The sequence below is a fragment of the Pteronotus mesoamericanus genome, unplaced genomic scaffold (genome assembly GCF_021234165.1).
Source record: "Pteronotus mesoamericanus isolate MK-2021 breed Mesoamerican mustached bat unplaced genomic scaffold, CSHL_Meso_final contig_24, whole genome shotgun sequence".
In the NCBI taxonomy this organism is placed as follows: domain Eukaryota; kingdom Metazoa; phylum Chordata; class Mammalia; order Chiroptera; family Mormoopidae; genus Pteronotus; species Pteronotus mesoamericanus.
Window position 1 is genome coordinate 4,948,939 of NW_026555100.1, and position 20,423 is coordinate 4,969,361.

General features: G+C 34.0%; 1 protein-coding gene across 3 annotated transcripts in view; it reads right to left on the bottom strand.

The window, feature by feature from the left end:
- The window catches only part of ADK (adenosine kinase), a 581,730-nt gene that overhangs the window by 370,679 nt on the left and 190,628 nt on the right, over positions 1-20,423 (bottom strand). For all 3 annotated transcript variants that reach the window (XM_054572534.1, XM_054572535.1, XM_054572536.1), the window contains one exon: positions 6,609-6,687. In XM_054572534.1, coding sequence (XP_054428509.1) covers positions 6,609-6,687 — 79 coding nt within the window. The remainder of the gene's footprint in view (positions 1-6,608; positions 6,688-20,423) is intronic.

Below are 20,423 nucleotides of genomic sequence, written 5' to 3' on the forward strand. Positions count from 1 at the left end.
TGGAATAGCCAAAGAACTTATATGCATGACCCATGGACATGAACTAAAGCGGGGGATGCTAGAGGGAATTGGGGGTACTGCGTGGAGGGGGCAAAGGGGAAAACTTTGGGACAACTGTAACAGCATAATCAATAAAATATATTTTAAAAAATAGTGATTTCTGAAAGTTTGTTATATGCCAAATATTACATTCAATGTTATACATCTATTATCACATTTCTCAGAAAAATGAAATAACTTTCCCAAGTTAAAAGTGTTAGAAAATGGTTGATGAAAGATTTGAATTCAGTTCTGATGCCAAAACTCATGATCTAATGGTTTTAGAGAAGTTTCCTCTGGATTCTTATCATAATTACTTACTTTTTTTCTCTGTGTTCCAATAGTATTTTTTAAAATTTTTTTATTTTATTTTTTTTAGTTCACTACATAGAACCTTTTATAGAGATTAAACACACAGACTTGGAAACCAGACCCCCTGAATTTGAGCCCTGGATCTGTGGTTAACTTGCTATGAGACCTCCATCTCTCAGTCTCATTATCTTTGAAATGAGAATAATAATAGTACCTACCATAGGACTTTTGTGAGGATTAAATGCAAAAAAAAAAAAAAAAAATCTTCAAGATTCTTCAATGTTTGTAGCATGTGTCAGAATTGTCTTCCTTTCTAAGGCTGAATAATATTCCATTGTGTGTATATATTTATATACATGGAATATATACACATATATAATGGAGTATATATGTATTTTTATGTCTATACATTTTGTGCATGTGTATATTCCATTATATATTATACATATTATATTATATGTTATATAATGGAATATGCACATGTATGCATGTTTGTAGGTACATGCACACATGTGTATACATATATATGCATGTGTGCATATATATGTATACACACACATTTTTGTTTATTCACTTATCCACTGAAGGATACTTGGGTTCCTTCCACTATTGTGAATAATTCTGCTTTCATTTCTTTTGAGTATGTAACCTGTCTTAGTCTGCTCAGGCTTCCATAACAAAATACCATAAACTGGATGGCTTAAAACAACTGAAATGTATTTCTCACAGTTCTGGAAGCTGAGAAATCCAAGATCAATGTGCAGTCAGTTCAGGTCCTAGTGAGAACCCTCTTGCTGGCTTGTAGATGGCCACCTTCTCAATGTGTCCTTATGTGGCAGAAAGAGAGGAGGGGGTGGGAGAAACAGAGAGAGAGAGAGAGCGAGAGAGAGAGAGAGAAAGACAGCAAGCTTTCCAGTGTGTCTTCTTATAAGAGGATCCTTATGAGCTCATCCAGCCATAATTAATTTCTCAAAAGCCCCATCTCCAAATACCATGATATTGGGTGTTTGGGCTTCAACATATTTTAAGGGACACAAACATTCAGTCCCTACCATACTCAGAAGCAGAATCGCTAAATCAGGTAGTAATTTTAACTGTAATTGTTTGAGGAACAGCCATACTGTTTTTCCATAGTGGCTGCACAATTTTTACATTCCCACCAACAGGGTACAGGTTCCCAATTTTTCTACATCCTTGCCAACATATTTTATGTTTATGTGATAGAAGCCATCCTAATGGATGTAATGTGGGCAATAAAACTTTTGAAGGCTAATATACAAAATAGGAAAAAGCAGAATTACTCTGCTTTTAAAGCAAAAAATCTAGAACAAACCTAGCATCATCCTTGCCTCCTTATGACAGGCTCTGAGAGGCTCCACAAACAGTTTAAAATCTTCAGAAAACAGACTGATAAACCAGTTTTATGTTAAGGTGAGGGGGTTAAGGTTGGGTAGAGAAAAACTGCTATTCAGGGCATCTCTTTCAGTTTTCCTAGTTCAAACTTAAAACTTGCTCAAATCTAAGACATGAGATAAATATCCTACTGAGAAAATTGGAATTATTGTGATTCAACTAAAAACAGAATATAACACTGGAGGTGTACTTGCAAAGATGTACAGAATTTTAACTTCAAGTTTCCAGAAACTAAAATCACATATATATCACATGAGTACTGATATATTTTTATACTGGTTCTTATAAATTTTGTTGTCTTTTAGGGATAGAGAGGATTGCTCTTATAACATTATATTATACTTAATAATATTCCATTGTGTGTGCACGTCCATGTGTTCCATTATATATATAATATTATATATAAAATATTCCATTGTGTATATATATTTATATACATGGAATATACACACATATATAATGGTTGTGTATACACATATATATAACCAGTTTATGGTTCTCTCTCTCCTTCCCAATACCCCCATTCCCAAATACATCTTCACTATAACAAAAGCTTCAAGAGTGTGCACCAAGCCGTAAATTAGCTTTGCATCACCAATGTCTAACAGACTACCTGGCACACAGTAGGAATTTAACAAATGGCAAGGAATAAAAGGAAAAAAAGAGGAACATTTCTTGTACATGTTGGCCGAACCGAACCAAACTGTATTTCAGCTCTCCACTTGATATAAAAGAAAGATTGTTAGCATGGCAATCAGGATAAAATTTCAACTACAACTTGTAGTCATGATGGAGACACTGGTAAACAGGCTTCACCTCCTCTTGCAATCACAGAAAGAATTACAACTAGACCTCGAAATAAGTAATACCCACCACCATCAGAAAATCAAGCTACATGGAAGTCCCACAACCAAGCATTTAAAGAAGCCCATTCTTCCAGACAGGTAGGAAGGGCAAATCCAAGAGACTAGTGGAGAGGTCCAGAGACCACGGTGTGGGTGAGGAGAGGCAGCAGAGGTAGAACGGATGGTCCCACATTCAGGTATGGTAGATAAAAATCGGGAGAAATACCTTGGGAACAAGCCATCCCAGCCACAAACCAGACCACACAGTCCAGGGTTCCAGAATGAGGAAGATAAATACCCGTAACATCTGGCTATAAAAACCAGTGGGGGTAGGGGCAGCGGAAGAAGCTGTCAGATTTTCAGAAGACTCCAATTAAAGGGCCCACACAGACTTAACACATACATAGACCCACACCCTCTGGGATTCAGCACCAGGCAACAGCTGGAAGGGCACCAGTCACATACAGGGGTTCCATAAGTGAAGTGACTGGAAACAGGGTGAGTGCCAGGCAAACCTCCAGAAGCCAGGCAGCAGCAGCATCCTCTCTCTGAGCCCTTCCCCCAACACAGAGACACAAAGCAGCGAGGCAGGTTGCCTTGCCCTGATGATTACCGAAGGCTCTGCCCCATACAATTTACATGTGCTTTTCTACAATAGGCCACGCTACTTAGGGAGTCAAACCAGCTCTGCGTAATACACAGAAACAAGCACAGGAAGGCTGCCAAATTGAGGAGACAAGGAACTATGGACCAGATAAAAGAACAAAACAAAACCCCAGAAAAAGAACTAAATGAAACAGAGATACCCAACCTATCAGAGGCAGAGTTCAAAACACTGGTGATCAAGATGTTCGAAGAATTCATTGAGTAAGGTCACAGCATAAAAAAAGACCCAGGGAGAAATGAAGTTTACAAAAGTGAAATAATGAAAAAAGAAGGAACCAACAGTAGAGGGGATAAAGCTGAAATTCAAATAAACGAGTTGGAACATAAGGAAGAAATAAGCACTCAACCAGAATAGCAAGAAGAAACAAGAATTCAAATAAATGAGGATGGTATAAGGAGTCTCTGGAACATCTCCAAATGTACCAACATCCGAGCCATACAGATGCCAGGAGGAGAAGAGGAAGAGCAAGAAATTGAAAACTATTTGAAATAATAATGAAAGAAAACTTCCCTAATTTGGTGAAGGAAATAGACGTACAAGTCCAGGAAGCACAGAGAGTCCCAAAACACTTGGACCCAAAGAGGACCACACCAAGACACATCATAATTAAAATGCCAAAGGTTAAAAATAAAGAGAGAATCTTAAAAGCAGCGAGAGAAAAGCAGAGAATTACCCACAAAGGAGTTTGCATAAGACTCTCAGCTGATTTCTCAAAAGAAACTTTGTAGGCTAGAAGAGACTAGGAAAAAGTATTTAAAGTGATGAAAAGCAAGGGCTTACAACCAAGATTATTCCATTCAGCAAATCTATCGTTTAGAATGGAAGGTCAGATAAAGTGTTTCCCAGACAAGGTAAAGCTAAAGGAGTTCACCATCACCAAGCCATTATTACAAGTTAAAGGGACTTATTTTAGAAAGAGAAGGTCAAAACTATGAACATTAAAATGGCAATAAGTTCACAACTATCAACAACTGAATCTGAAAAAACAAACTAAGCAAACAACCAAAACAGAATCATAGATATGGTCTACAGCCATACCACTCTGAACAGGCCCGATCTCATCAGAATCATAGCTATGGCATCAGCTGGGATGGGGAAGAAGAAAAGGTGCAGGGATTAAGAATCATAATTGGCAGGTACAAAATAGACAGGGGGATGTTAAGAATAGTAGAGCAAATGGAGAAGCTAAATAACTTAAATGCATGACCCATGGACACGAATTAAGGGGGCAAATTGCTGGAAAGAATGGGGGTATTGGGCGGAGGGGGACAAAGGGGGAAAAATTGGGACAACTGTTATAGCATAATCAATAAAATGTATTTTAAGAAAAGATTTCAGTTACAGGTATATCCCTAATAAAATAAAAATATTAGATGAGCCCCTCAAAACTTTAAATTCCATGTACTTCCTTGCTAAAGATAGAAACAAATATACCATTCTTAGAGTACATTGTTACAATACAATGCACATAAAGTATAATAAAAATTGCAAAATAATAACAGTTGGCCAATGACTTTTATTAATGAGACCAATATCAGGTAGAAATCCAATGGAGGTACTGATATTAATTATATAAGTAATAAACTATGAGAAGGTAGAAATTGATGAATATGCTCAAGAAAGAATTTATTAGTGGACAGCGAACAGTCTCCCAGACCTACAAAAAGAAACAACTGAAGAGGTAATAGAATGTGCTTTGATAGACTGAGGCTTTAAAAAAAAGGTATCTATTATGGACAGAATTGTGTCCCTGCCCTGGAAATTCATAATTGAAGCCCTAAATCCATAACTGCCTTTGGAGATAGGGTCTTTCAGGAAATAATTAAGCTAAATAAGGTCCAAAAGGTGGGGTCCTCATACGATAGGACAGGTGTCCTTATAAGAGGAAGAAACACAATAGATGTTGCTCTCTATGTGAGCACGGAAGAAAGGTCATGTAAAAACACAGTGAGAAGGCAGCCATCTACAAGCTAAGCCAAGAAGGAAACACTCCAAAAATCATCCCTGATGGAAACTTGATCTTGGACTTCCAACCTTTAAAACTGTCAGAAAATAAATTTCTCCTTTAAGCCAACCAGTCTGTGTTACTTTGTCATGGCAGCCCGAGCAAACTAATGCATTATTCTTTTTCTATTAACCTGAGCTCACAAAGAAACCAGCAGGATGTTCTACAAAAAAAAATACAAATTAACTGACAAACACAAAGACTCCTCAGGCCACTGCAAACAAATGGCCACCTTAAAGATTAAATTTTACAACCAAAAAATATTTTAATACAATGATTAAATATGAGGTTTGTCAATAAGCAAGAAAATTACAGTGTGTCCAAATCAACTAAGATTTAGTTCAAAAAATAGAAACTGTTCAACTTTTTGAACAGAAGTAAAAAACTGTCATTTTTTACTTCTCCAGTCCTTAAAGATAATAAAATTCAAAAGAAAAGCATTAATCAAAGAAAAATAAAATGACCCAGATCCATCAGAATTGACCTATGTCTACAGTGAGTGGGATTTTGAGCTAGTTTTTAAATTACCAAGGTCAGAACCAGAGGCATGTAAAGCTTTTTCATGTCCTTCATATGAAAATTTAAGCAGAACACTAACCTTCTCACTCAAGATTAGATTAGGTTAGTGACTTGAAGAGTATATATCAAAAAAGTTCATTGAATTACCCACTGGAAGATATAGATATGGGTGCAGACATAGATATATAAATTTATACATACATACAAATTTATGTATGTATATATGTATATAAAGATATACACAGATAGACACAGTAAATATAAATTGCCAACATTTATGTACACAAATATATGAACCCACATATAACACAAGAAAACTTGTAGTATCTCATTATAGAAATGTCCTTTCTAAGCACTATATGAAATGCAGAAGCCACAGTTTAATTATATTAAAAAAATTAAAAACTTCAACACAGCAAAAGCTACTATAAGCAGAGTTAAATTACAAATGAGAAATATTTTCAGTTTAAAGAATATAATGCTATACTAACCACAACATGAGAAATTCTACAAATCAACATGAAAAATAATAAAGCAGTCACAGTTTGACCATTAAGAAAGAATACATGTAAATGAACAATAAATACATTAAATGATGTTCAAGCTTACTGATAACCAAAGAAATACCAACTGAAATAAAAGTAATTTTTATTGATTGGATGGCAAATAAGTGCTAAAAATCCTAATTCAAAACCAATAAAACTATTCTATAGCAATAAAATACAGATTGGAACAATTATGTACCATGACCAAAAGTCTAGAATATTGTGAATCCATTTCTTTATAACTTTAAAAATAATTAACCAACCTGGGCCACTTTAATTGAATTCTGGGTAGAGCCACCAGCATGATATTCAACTTTGAATTTTTTTACAAGTTCATCAAACCTATAAGGAAATCACAGGAGAAAAAGTAAGTTAGCATCTGTCAGTTTTCACAATGCAAATTTTTCTGATTAGAATATAATAATAACATATTATAACATATAATAATAACATATTATAACATATAATAATAACATATAATAACAATTAGTTGAAATTTTTAATTATACAATTATGTTGCACAAATAAAATACTGTATAAAAAAACTTTGCTAAAAATACATGCTTAAGATATTTATCATATAAATGTAGAACTATAAGAATTTAAAATATGTAGGCTTTCCATTATTAATCACTAAAGTTAGAAATAAAAATTCATAATTATAAGCAATACATATTTTCCTACATTGTGTTGCTCTCTAGAATCCTTATAAATGTATATTCCAGTAAGTTTTATATATGAGGACTAATGGTTTATAATTTAAAGAATCAGAAATCTACACTGGGTTGTATCATTTTAGGTAAGTTGATTGGTGACCATTTCTGTATCTAACGAATAAAGGCATGGAGAAAGATGAGGTAAGCTTTGATACTTCACTATTTTGGCTTCTGATAAAAGCTATAGGACTTCTCTCCAGGAAAATCCATATATTCACTATACACGTAACTTTTCTTACAAAGACGATGCATGTACACCCCTCTCACTACATACCCTTAGCCAAGGGACTATGGACAGCAATTGAATGAAGGGTCAAATTAGATGGCATTTACTAATCTGTATCACACATCAATATTCTCTACCACATGTCTTTAACATCTTAGATGCTATGAGAGATACCCAAGAGTATCCACTTTAATTTCAATGGATTTATAAGTTTTGGAGGGACAAAAGAATGAATACACATGATAAAATAGAGAAAATTAGAAAATACCAATTTATCTAACAACACTTATGCAATGTAGTCAGTAAGTGCTACAAGAGGTCAGTCATAGGAGAGATTAGTACGTGAGTATTCAAGGGAAAGTTGAGTCTTGAAAATATTTTCAAACTTTAAGTATAAAAGTAAACCCTGCTATTCAAGTGAAACATTCACAACATGTGTGTGTATGAATAATATATATGAATGATATGTCTTATATAGATTTATAAATTTATCAATATAGATATAGATCTCTCTCTCTCTCTTCTATATGATAAATTCAGAAGGTTAGATTTGGGTAGAGAAAATGGAGTTATGGCCAGTTCCATACCTCCAATTGCCTTAGGAATCCACCTGTAAAACCCTGAGATGCCAATGAACACAATTAGCTGCTCAGAATTTGACAGCTATATTTGTATATTACTAATACTACTGATGGAATAATAACAGTAGAGGAGACAAAGTACTTAACACAGATGCAGATAGGTGGACAGTTTTGGTAGTTTAGTAAGTTCTCTTCTACTTACTTTAATAACTAGGTTTCAGCTAAGAGTGGTGTTAGAGATTGGAGGAGAAAGTGTGGTGAATGGACAAAGTAAATGCAGAGTGCTCAACTGCTAGGTTTGCTTGAGGTCCTTCCATTTCCAAAAGCTAATTCCTCCCCTCAGAACCTGTGGGTGTAATCTTATTCAGAAAAAGAGTCTTTGCAGATATAATTAAGGATTATTAATTAATTCTTAATTAATCCCCCGTATTACCTTGGGTGGGCTCTAAATCCAAAGACAAGTCTTCTTTTAAGAGACAGAAGACAGAAGAGAAGACACACTGGAGAAAGGCATGTGAAGACAGTGGCAGATATTAGAGTGATGTGGCCATAAGCCAAATAAACCAACGAATGCCAACGCCCACCAAAAGCTAGAAGAGCAAAAAAAGGATACTGCCCTAGGCTCTTTAGAAGGGGTGCAGCCACTCCAACACCTTGATTTCAGACTTCTGCTCTCCACAACTGTGAGAGAATACATTCCTGTTGTTGTAAGCCATCAGGGTTTGTGGTGATTGTGTCAACACCATCTTTCCTCACTTTCTTAAGAATCTCCTTCCTGATGTTATAGCCTTCTCTATTTCATCATTAATTTTTCCCTTCCAACAGCTAAGAATCAAACAGATATAACATTTTGGGAAGAACTAGAGGGACCTAAATTTGTTATAGATACTACAATCACATAAACCAACTATATTTCTAAACACTTGGGAAAGTCCAAAAAATGTATAATAAAGTGTCTATTTTGGAAGGCATACAGCATGCTGCTCAACAGTAATATGATTACATAATGGAATGCTCATTGCACTACTTGTATGACCTTGGCCACATCAGTGAGTGCTTCAGTGTTTCACTTTCCTGATTAGTAAAAACTTGTAGTGAGCCTTAAGGAGGTGGGGGAGATCAGGGAATGAAACATCTGTATATAGTATCAACAACATAAAGAAAGAAATAAAGATATTGGATAAAATGTTTCAAACAGTAACTTCAGGTATACAGTAAATACTATATAACTATGGAACCTAACCCTTAAGCCTCAGAAGGTTCTGAGATCATGTAACTTTTAGAAAAATGTAGTAATTGTCACAGGTTTCTTTGTTTCAGACTATCTAATGGTCTCTCATACGCTGATATGCATTGTGAAAACACAAGATGGTGACAGAGCACACACATTTCCTAAGCTTATTTGGTCATGTAATCCTTTTTCTCTAAAGCACCTAGCAAAGCTAAGGTCATAATAGTCTAGAACCATATTGGTCCAATAAGATCACTCCTAGCCTCATGTGGCTACAGACATTCAAATTTAAACTAATTAAAGTTAAATAAAATTTAAAATCCTGTTAATCAGTCTCAGTGACTACATATTCAATAGCCACATGTGGTTAGTGGCCATTATTCTGGGCACACAAATACACAACATTTCCATATTGCAAAAAAAAGTTCTATGGGATGGTGCTGAGAGTTCAATAACAAAAACAATGTAAACAGAGTAAACATGGTCAATTTCACAGCTGAAAGGGATCTAGTAGAATGTTTTCATTTAATGAACGAGGGCTGTGAGGCATAATATACCTAAGTAGATTTCCAAGCAAAGGTCATATATGGGTACACTGGTGAGTCCAAATCAGAACAACAGACTCAGAATTACTTGTTAATTAAAACATACAGAAATTAATGTGTATTTCTCCTCATTCTGGTCAACTAAGGGTTTTCTACAGAAATCAAAATTTTGCTTACTAACGTTATCTTTGGAATCAGTTAAAGAGGTATAAGAATTATAAGACCTCACATTTCAGGACAATGTAGCGTATGTTCACTTCTTTTAAGTATTAGTGCATATCATAAAAAGCACATTTTATATACGTAAAAATAAACAAAAGTATAAGAGCATCATCACACACAGTAAAGATGCCACACAGACAGCAATTTTGTAGTTTAACAGAAAGAAACTATAATACAATTGGCACAACAGTGATAGGAGACATAATAGTAATAATACCTTTTTTAAACACTAGTATTTGGAATACCAATGGAGCTACCTAGACACTCTTACTTTACCACAAGAGTAAAATTTGTTTAAATTTTTCAATCTGTCATGGTAAAGTCCTCCATATTCTGGCAGTTGTGTGGACTCTTAGCTCACCTGACAACTTTTTGGGCTTTTTGGGGTAATAGTTTTATTAAGATTTAATTAATGTACCATACAGTTCAACCATTCAAAATCTACAATCAAATCATTTAAAATGTATTTATACTGTGCAGTCATCACCGTAATCAGTTTTAGAATATTTTCAAAAAGAAATCCCAGATACTTAGGCTATCAAAACCAAATCTTCCCATCATTCTCCCTAACCCTAAACAACCATTAATCTACTTTCTATATCTGTAATTTTGCTTACGTTGAACATTTCATATAAATGGAATCATATAATATGTATCTGGTTGATTGGGTTCTTTTACTTAGAATAATATTATCAAGGTTCATACATGCTGTCATACAAGCTGTACCATATACAAGTACTTCACTCATTTTTATAGCTCAATAACATTCCATTATATGGTTATATCACATTTTGTTTATCCATTTATCCATTGATGAACACTTTGGGTTGGTTTTACCTTATAGCTATTGTGAATAATGCTGCTATAAACATTTGCATACAAGGCTTTTTATGAGCATAATATTTTCATTTCTCTTGACTACGTACACCTAGGAATAGAATTTCTCAGTCAAATGTTAACCCTATGTTTAACTATGTTTTAACGGTATGAGGAACTGCCATACCATTTTCCACTGGCTGCCTAGTTTTTCCTAAGAGACAATACAGGGAAATGTGCCTGTTGAATTACTATATGAAAAAGGAGCAAGTAGAAACTAATACAGTTTCTATAAATCAACTTTGCCACTTGAGTAATAAAAATGGGCATAAATAAAAAATAAGATGAAAACAAGCTGGTTAAGAAAAATATCCAAAAATTAGATAGAAAACATAAAAACGAAAAGCATAAAAATTAAAAGGCACAGAGAATGAATCAGGTGGCCCAAGATCCACTTAAAAAGAGTGACAAAAAGGAAGAATAGAGATAATGAAGGGTAAGAAGGAAATAGCAGAAAAATAATTTTCAAAAAAAGCATATATAGTCTATATTTCTCCAAACACCAAGCAATTCTACAATGCAGGGGGACTATGATCCATACTTGGACATATTTGTTAAATTTCTTAACTCTAATATTAAGAGAAAAATCTTAAAAGTTTTAGAGTAAAAACATAACATTATCTAAAAAGGAGTAAGAATCAGAATAATACTTGACTTCTTAAAGAATATAGGATGCTAGCCCTGACTGGTGTGGCTCACCGGGTTGAGTCACCCCACAAACCTAAAGGTCTCCAGTTCAATTCCTAACTAGGGCACATGCCTGGATTGCAGACTAGGTCCCCAGTGTGGACATGGGAGAAACAACTGATCAATGTTTACCTCATATATCGATGTTTCTCTCCTTCTCTTTCACCCTCACTTTTCCTCCCTCTAAGAAATAAAATAAAATCTTTAAGAAAAAAAGAATATAGAATGCTAAAGGCAATGGAATATTGCATTCTACACTATGAGAAAAGATTTTGAAAATAGAATTCAATATCCACTCAGATTATTAATTCAATGGTAAGAGAAAATATTTTCCCATCCTTTATATTATATGAAAATTTAAGAATTACTACAGAGGAGGTATACCAATTGAGAACAAACATAGGAAAGAAGAAAGCATGGGATTTTTAAATACATGAAAAATTGAGAATTATGTATGACTTTGGAAAAGTAAAGAAATCCAGAAAAAAAATTAAAGGGGATCCATTAAACCTTATTACATGCAACATTCTCCCTTAAGTAGCAAAAATTCTAATAAAAAATGATTTTATTTTCTATAAATCAACCCAATCACACCACTGGTTTCTACAGAGAATATATTTACCTAGTTATTTGGTAATTATGTTTTGTTTAGTTTTTTATTTTAGAATCTATGCAAATATAAAATATGACATTTAATTATAGTTGTGAAAGAGAACATAAAAACATTATATATAAAACCATACAGATTTCAAGTGTACAATGCAACAACAGAACCCTCGATATTAAATTAAGCATAAAAATGTGATTTTGGCTAAAGTATTAAGATTCTGGGTGGTATTTTCATACTTTGGGGATTTTCTTTTTTTAACTTTCTAAATGTTTGACACTAGCTTAAGACAATAAAACTTCAAAAAAAGAAATCTAAATAAATATTCAAAATATCAAAATAAAACATTATATATAACATTGACTTTTTGAGGTTGGGAGAGTGGAGAGATGAAAAGCATTCTAATTCTCTTTTAATTGAAACAAATCAGTAAGTATCTCAAATGTTATTAATTTTTTAAAAGAGATTAAGTATATTGCTGAAAGTCAATCAATAGAAAAATATACATAAAATAATGTAAATAAAACAATAAGAAAGGAAAAACAGTAAAAAAAGTATGACTACACTATAATCTTCAACTTAAGATGAGTATGAGTAGACGTGTAAACTTATTAATTCTAGGATGGGGCATAACTTAGGTTTATTTATAATGGTAAACTAAAAATATTAACTGTTAGTGTTTGCAGCTATATAGAGTAGAGGGAAGTTTTTACTGATTTTTTAAATTTTGTTTTAATAAATTTCTTAAGGGTATCTACAATAAATGTCAATTTATAAAATAGTCATGTGTTGCTTAAAGATGGGATACTTTCTGAGAAATGTGTTGTTAGGTGACTGCATGCTGGAACAGTGGTCAGATTAAAGAACTTCCTGGTACTTAGTTGTTGTTTTTTTTTAAAAAAAAAGAGGGTGTTTAACACAGAAAGGATATAGAACTGAAGAATAAATGTTTTGACCTTGAAAATTTGTTTTTGGTTCCTGTGACCCTACATGGCACAAAAGGCTCTCTATGGCATTGAACTGATAGAAGAAATACAAATGTATCTATGCTTTACAACCTAACGACCTGAAAATTCTCCCAAAGTACAAAGACTGGTTTCATAATACAACAGAAAGCTTTTACTAAAGTGGCACTCAATGTTTGTTAAGGTAGCTCCTGTGTACCTGTGTCCTTGTACAAATCTGAGGTCCTCAACAAAGAATTTACAGCAATATTCTGAAGACTATCAAGCTAAATCTGTGAGGACTGTAGTGCCCTCTGAATATGTACCTCTGAGGGGACCATCTCTTGTGTGCTGAACAGGTCAGTAGCTCACTGATGCTAATGCAGTCTACATCTAAAATTGAGGTGCTGTTAGTGAGAGAAAATCAGTTGCTAAGCCCCACAGATATTTCTCCTTTCGGGGGAGGGGGGAATCCTCCCAAACCACATATGCTTCCATTTCTTACAGAAAATTCAGCTCCATTATCATTTTATGAGACCACTGTCATATTATGCAATCTATCATTGACTAAAACACCATTATGTAGTACATGGCTGTATTTATAAAGTGAGCACCTGTGTCACCACCAACAGACAACCAGACTAGATAGATAGATAGATGATTGATAGATAGAAAGATAGATAGCTAGCTAGATAGCTAGATAGATAGATAGATTAGATAGATAGATAAATGATAGATATGAGCTTGACCATTTCTGGGCTCTACTCCAACTCTGTATCTGTATCTACATGTCTACCACTACACAAACTCCATTTTGTCTTTGATAAGACTATTGCTTTGTTAAGTCTTAATGAAAGAACAAGTGTCTTCACCTCGTTCTCCATGAGTGCTTTGGTTATTGGTCCTTCTGCACCTCCACACTGACAAACTAGTCAATTTCTTTAAAAAAAAACTTGTTGGAATTTTGGACCAGGATTGCATTAGTTATATTCACACACACAGAAAAAAGTGGTATATTTCCAATATTAAACTGTCCAATCCATGATCACGGTATATTTATTGAAATCTTTAATATCGCTCAAGTAAGTTTTATAATCTTGCCGTAAATCCTGCATTTCTTTTATTATTAGAGTCACTACCACATACTTCCTGTGTTTTAATGCTACTGGTTCTGTTTGGTTCTGTTTGAACTTAATTTTGATTTGTTGCTGGTATGCAGAAGTATAATTATTTACATCAATTTTTTTCTAGCCAAGTTTCTAATATCTCTAATGCTAATGTTTTATCTGTTTTTGCCACACAGAAATAATTATTTGTGAATAACGACAATTTTCTCTCCCCTTTTTTTGCCTTAGTGCAGAGACTATGACTTGCAATATTAACCTGCAAAGAAAAAAAAAGAGTAGTGGCCTGATAAATCCTGATAAATCCTGATGATGACAGGGTAGGTCCATTTCCCAAACTGAATGTAACAGTGTTTAATTTTTCAGTCTGATTAATTTTTACTGCATGTTTATATTGCTTCTACTAAAGAGTTAATTTTTTAAGTGCCATAGACATATCTTCTATAATAGATATGTTCCATATATTTTAATTTAGAAATCGTAAGTTATCAAATATGTACATAATATAATTCAACAAAATTATAATATGCATATGTAAATTGCAAACAAAATTACACAATATACATGTGTACTAAAAAAACCCAAAAAGAATATAACCAAGATGTTAATAGAGGTTAGCTCCAAGGTAGAAGCAATTATGGATTTTATATACATTTATTTTGATTACCTGTGTAATAAGCATAAAAACTGTTTTGTAATAAAAGCATTTTAAGTCTATTTCACTTTATAATGGAAGAGCATAGCAATTTTCCATACAGTTACTTAAAAAGAACTACATACAGAACAAAGCCGAATAAAAAAACAGAGCAGAAAAGTAAATGATTCTGAATGAAACAGGCAAAGGAAGCTTAACATTTGAACTGGAATTTGACAGATAAGGGAGAAAAAATAATCAGGGCTGAAGGTAAAACAAAAAAACATGACATATTCAGAAAAACAAGTTAAACACAGACTAAAATACAGGTCAAAATCAAAGTAGTAAAAACTGACAAAGAAAAGGTGAGTTATTCTCTCTGCCAGGCTAATAAATTTAGACATTATTAAGTAGACAACTAGGAGTTATTAAAAATCTATTTACTACTAGTGTGAAAGGCAGTTTTAAAAAAATGATGATAGCGCTGTTTGGAGGACAGAGTAGAATAAAGAAACTAATACAACAAATAAAAGACTGTATACCAACTATACTTAATTAAAAAAATTAAAATAATTTTAAAAAAAGGTAGGTCACCTGACCTTAGTTCATACCAAAGAAGATCAGATGCTGAGCTCAAGGGCTAGAGAGAAGTGATCAAGCTAAGGAATCATTTCTTATGTTAAAGACATAGCATATGATAAATAACTGCACATGAAATATGTGACAGAGAGATGACAGTTCTGAGATTTCTCATTTGGATGACTATTTGGATGGCATCAGAAAAGGAAACAGAGGAAAGAAGAAACATCGTATGGAGCAAAGGGAAATCCTACATAGTTGACTGACAAATCAAGAAACATTTCTGTTTAGGGAACTGACTGCAATAAGAAAGGATCTGTTCCCCTTTTATCTTTTGCATGAATTGGGTACGTAAGTCATATCTTAGTTTTCTTTTTATAAGTTCTAGCTGATACGAAATGATACGTTTGTCAATGAATGGTCTACTTTGTCAAAACTATCATGGTCCTGGTGGAAAGTACTTTAACGAAGTATTTAACACAAAGTTCAACACCTTACAACACAAATATTTGTGTTAATACTTTAACACAAAGTTCAGGCTACAACATTAATAAATCTCAAAACTATGATTATAACTTTATAAGGAGATAACAAATTATGTAAAAATCTTAAATATTTTTTAGTTGTTTAGGGATGAAAGAGTTTATGGTATATTTACATTTTAGGGAAAACTAAGTATTTCCACTATGTAATTTTTTTCTATAGGGAAAGACATGTGGCAATTTTGTACTTATAGATTTATTCTTACTTTCTCCTTTTGGCTGAGCTTCTTTGTCTGCATGGAGTAGATCTATGAAACACCTCAATTAAAAGGCTGACAGAATTAAAAGGAAAGTAGCTGATCCATTTTCCTACTACCAATCTATCTGGAAAAATCCAAATTTAAAAAGTACGTAACTTTATGATGTTAAAAAAAAAATTCCAGAAGGCAAGTAACTTAAAGTGCGAGAGAAAAACTGAATTCGGTGTTTATCAAGCTTCCAGTTGAGAGTTTACAGTTGACAGAAGCAAAGAATAAAAATAACTAATTTGATAACATAAAAATATTTAAAGCTTTTCTATATAAAAACAAATCAATGTTAAATATAAGAAGTGTTTAATATGAAAAGTGATTTTTTACTTAAAACATTTTAAATATTTTATATATTAATTTAATTTTAGATGACTTTATTAAACATCTTTATTTTTTTAATTATATTTTATTGATTATGCTATTTTAGTTCTCCTGATTTTTCCCTCTTTGCTCCCCTCCACCCAGTGCCTCCTACTCCCTCAGGCAGTCCCCTCAGCCTTGTTCATGTCCACAGATCATGCATGTAAGTTCTCTGGCTACTCCCTTCCCTATACTGTACTTTGCATCCCCATGGCTATTCTGTAACTACCTATCTGTACTTCTAATCCCCCCCTCTCTCATCCATTCTCCCACACTCCCACCATCTCTTTATCTTTAAACTTTGGCCTTTTAATTGTGATGTGTCTTGGGGTGGGCCTCTTTGCATCCATCTTGTTTGGGACTCTCTGTGCTTCCTGGACTTGCATGTCTATTTCCTTTACCAAATTAGGAAGTTTTCTTTCATTATTTTATCAAATAGATTCCCAGTTTCTTGCTCTTTCTCTTCTCCTGGCACCCCTGTGAAGTGTATGTTGGATTGCTTAAAGTTATCCCAGAGGCTGCTTAAACTATCCTCATTTTTTGGGATTCTCTTTTCTTCTTGTTCTGATTGGTTGTTTTTTGCTTTGTTATGTTCAAAATCAGTGATTTGATCCTAGGCTTCATCCATTCTACTGTCGTTACCCTGTAAATCGTTCTTTATTTCTATTAGTGTATCCTTTGTTTCTGACTGGATCTTTTTTATGCAGTTGAGGTCCTCACTAAGTTCCTTGAGCATCCTTATAACCAGTGTTTTGAACTCCGCATCTGACAGATTGCTTATCTCCATTTCGTTTAGCTCTTTTCCTAGAATTTTGGTCAGTTCTTTCATTTGGGCCTTGTTTCTTTATCTCATTTTTTGCAGCCTCCCTGTGTTTGTTTCTATGTATTAATAGAAATGCTTTGACTTTGTGTCTTGGTAGTGTGGCTTAAATGTAGTAGGTGACTATAGGGTCCAGTGGAATAACCTTCCCATCACCCAACCTGTGTACTCAAGGTGCACCCTTCTTGTGGGCTGAATATAACCTCCTTCTGTAGTTGAGCATTGGTTGATGTTGACAGATCAACGGAAGGGATTTACCCAGGCCAGTCAGCTTCAAGGATTGGCCGTGACCGCTTACCACCAATCTCCACCCTCTGTGGAGGATCAGATATGCAGGGGCAGGGTGGTGGTGCCCAGACTGGTCTGTAGCTGTCCACTAGGTGTGCTGGCCCTGGGGTTTCCCAGGTGGTGCAGGCCAAGATCAGCCCCCACCTGTGTCTTGTCTGGGGCCACCTTCGCTGAAGTATATAACAATCGCTAAGTACTTGTGCTGGGGTTGGAGATTTCCAGGCAAAGCCAAGCTGTGAACGTAGGTTGCTAGTCCTGGACCCAGGGCTCACTGAGGCCAGCTGCTGCTTATTTGTTCATATGGAAAAGCAGCTTGGGTGGGCCCATGAATTGGGTGGGACGGAGTCTCTGGGGAACTCCAAGACAGGTCACACAGTGTTAGCCAGGCTGATGGAATCTTAGATAAGGCACCAGGCTGCAGGGGAGGGCCCAAAATATTTTGGGACAATGGACTCTGCCCACCTTGATGCCAGGCAACTCAGCCTCCCCCACATGCCACTGGTATCCTTCAAGCCGCCTCTCCAACTCCAGAGCCCAGATGGAATGAGTCTGAGTAGGTGAGTCCAAGGGTGAGTTCTTTAAGAGAAACTGCTTGGGACTCCAGAAGCTTCTTCCACTGACTCAATCCCTGCTGATTTCTGCAGCCAGAAGTTGTGGGAACTTATCTTCCTGACACTGGAACCCTGGGCTGGGGGTCCTAGTATAGGGCTGGGACTCCTCACTCCCAAGATATCCCTCCCAAATTTTTACCCACCACACGTGGGTGTGGGACCTGCTCATTCTGTGTCTGTTCCCCTCCTTCCAGTCTGGACAGATGTGATTTCTTTAATTCCATACTTGTCAGACTTCCATGCAACTCGATTTCTGTTGATTCTGAGCAATGGTTGTTCTATATTTTAGTTGTAATTTTGTTGTGGTTGTGCAAAGAGCTGAACCATGTCTGCCAACACTGCCTTCTTGATCGGAATTAATTTAACATTTTAAAAATATTATTGTAATATCCTCATACAAAATAAAAATAAAATTATAAGATTCAGATAAGTGAACAAATAAAAAAATAAAAATGACAAATGTTGAAAACAGTCTCACTCACTAATAAAATACATTTAAACAGAGATTTCTGTACATTAAATTAGTCAAAAGTATAAATTATAATACTCATCATTAGTAAAGATGTGCAAAAACTGACATAACCACATAGTGTTAGTGACAAAATTCTTTTGGAAAGTTATTTAGTAATACATATCAAGAATCATAAAAAATGTTTATGTCCTATTATCATAAAATTCCATTTCTAGGACTCTATCTTAGGGAAATAATCCAAGTCATAAATAATGCTACATGTAAGAGCTGCTCATCCTACCATAATGCATAATAAAGTAAAAACAAATATCCAAAAATAGAGAAATGATTAAGTAAATTATGGTAATTATCTTGGAAGAAATAAAATAAAGCTCATATAATAATTATTTATATTCTACACTATTCTAGGAAGGAATTTATGGCTTATGAAGATATCTATAATACAGAGTGAATAAATACATTAAATAAATGTCTAAAAATGACATTAAAAACAGAGGTAGTAAATTAAGAGGAAGTTGAAAGAACACAAAATGTAAAACATGAATATTTCTAGTTTATGAAAACAAAAATATAACATGGAATACCCTTTTATTTACTGCTCAAAGGCATTATCAGAATATAAAATGTATTCAACATGTTTAATAGTTTTCTTTAGAAATTTTAAAAAATGACCAGAAGAAAATACATTAACATGCCAACAGTATTTTTTATACAAGCCTTTCCTTTTTTTTTTTTTTTTTTTTACAACTTGACCATGTGGTTATTTCAATTTATAACAAAAGCATTTTTGTTAAGGATAACTTTCAAATAAAAATTAATGTCACTTGAGTTTAATTCAGAATTTCTTGAAGACGAACCTTATGAAAAATGCAGAAACAATATACTGTTTACTTCTAAATAAATTTTAACACTTATTCTGATAAATGTATAGGAGAATTTAAATTCTAAATAATTCTTTCCATTCTCATATCACTTATTACTAAAAAAACAATTTAGAATTCCTGACAATTAATATGATGGATATATATATGCTTTACTTTTGAGAAGAAAAGTAAAATACAGGGAAGTGGAGAAGGTTTCGGACACTAATGTGCTGGGCAGAGTTGTGACTAAATACTAGTCTTTGGTCCTGGTTTAGTATTAAATCTCTGGAGAAACCGTACCACCTCAGAGTGGTACTATGCACAAGAAAAGGTATCAAATGTGAAAATTTAAAGTCTACTGAGAGATAACATGATTTCTGGTAAAAATAACAATACTACTGATGATCATAATAAGCTTGTTACTACTAGCAGCAGCAAAGAGTTTCTAATTGAGGAACTGCTGGTCAGTCACTAAATGACCAAAGTAACATAGGCAAGCAAACATAATCCATCCCTTAGAATAAAAAGCCTTTTTGGCATTGAAATCAAGGTACAAGTATTAATGGAAATAAATGCAGGGTAGTATATTACAAAGAGACCACTTTTTCAAAAGCAATAATTATTATAGTAACTACAACATGGGTAGAGAGGTCACAGGAAGAAAATTTTAATGGGAGAAACTTATGATGTTAAACTGAAGAGAGAGTAGCTAGAATTTGCTGCTTATCACTATGATCATTTCATAAGATTTCCAGCAAGTTTTCATTTTATAAAGTTTAGAATGAGAAACAAACAGTAAATAATTTTTCAATGAATTTTGAGAGATTAATAACAACAGAAACACAGAGCCTAACACAATATATCCAATGTGACAATGCAGTAAGCCTGTTCTGCTTTGA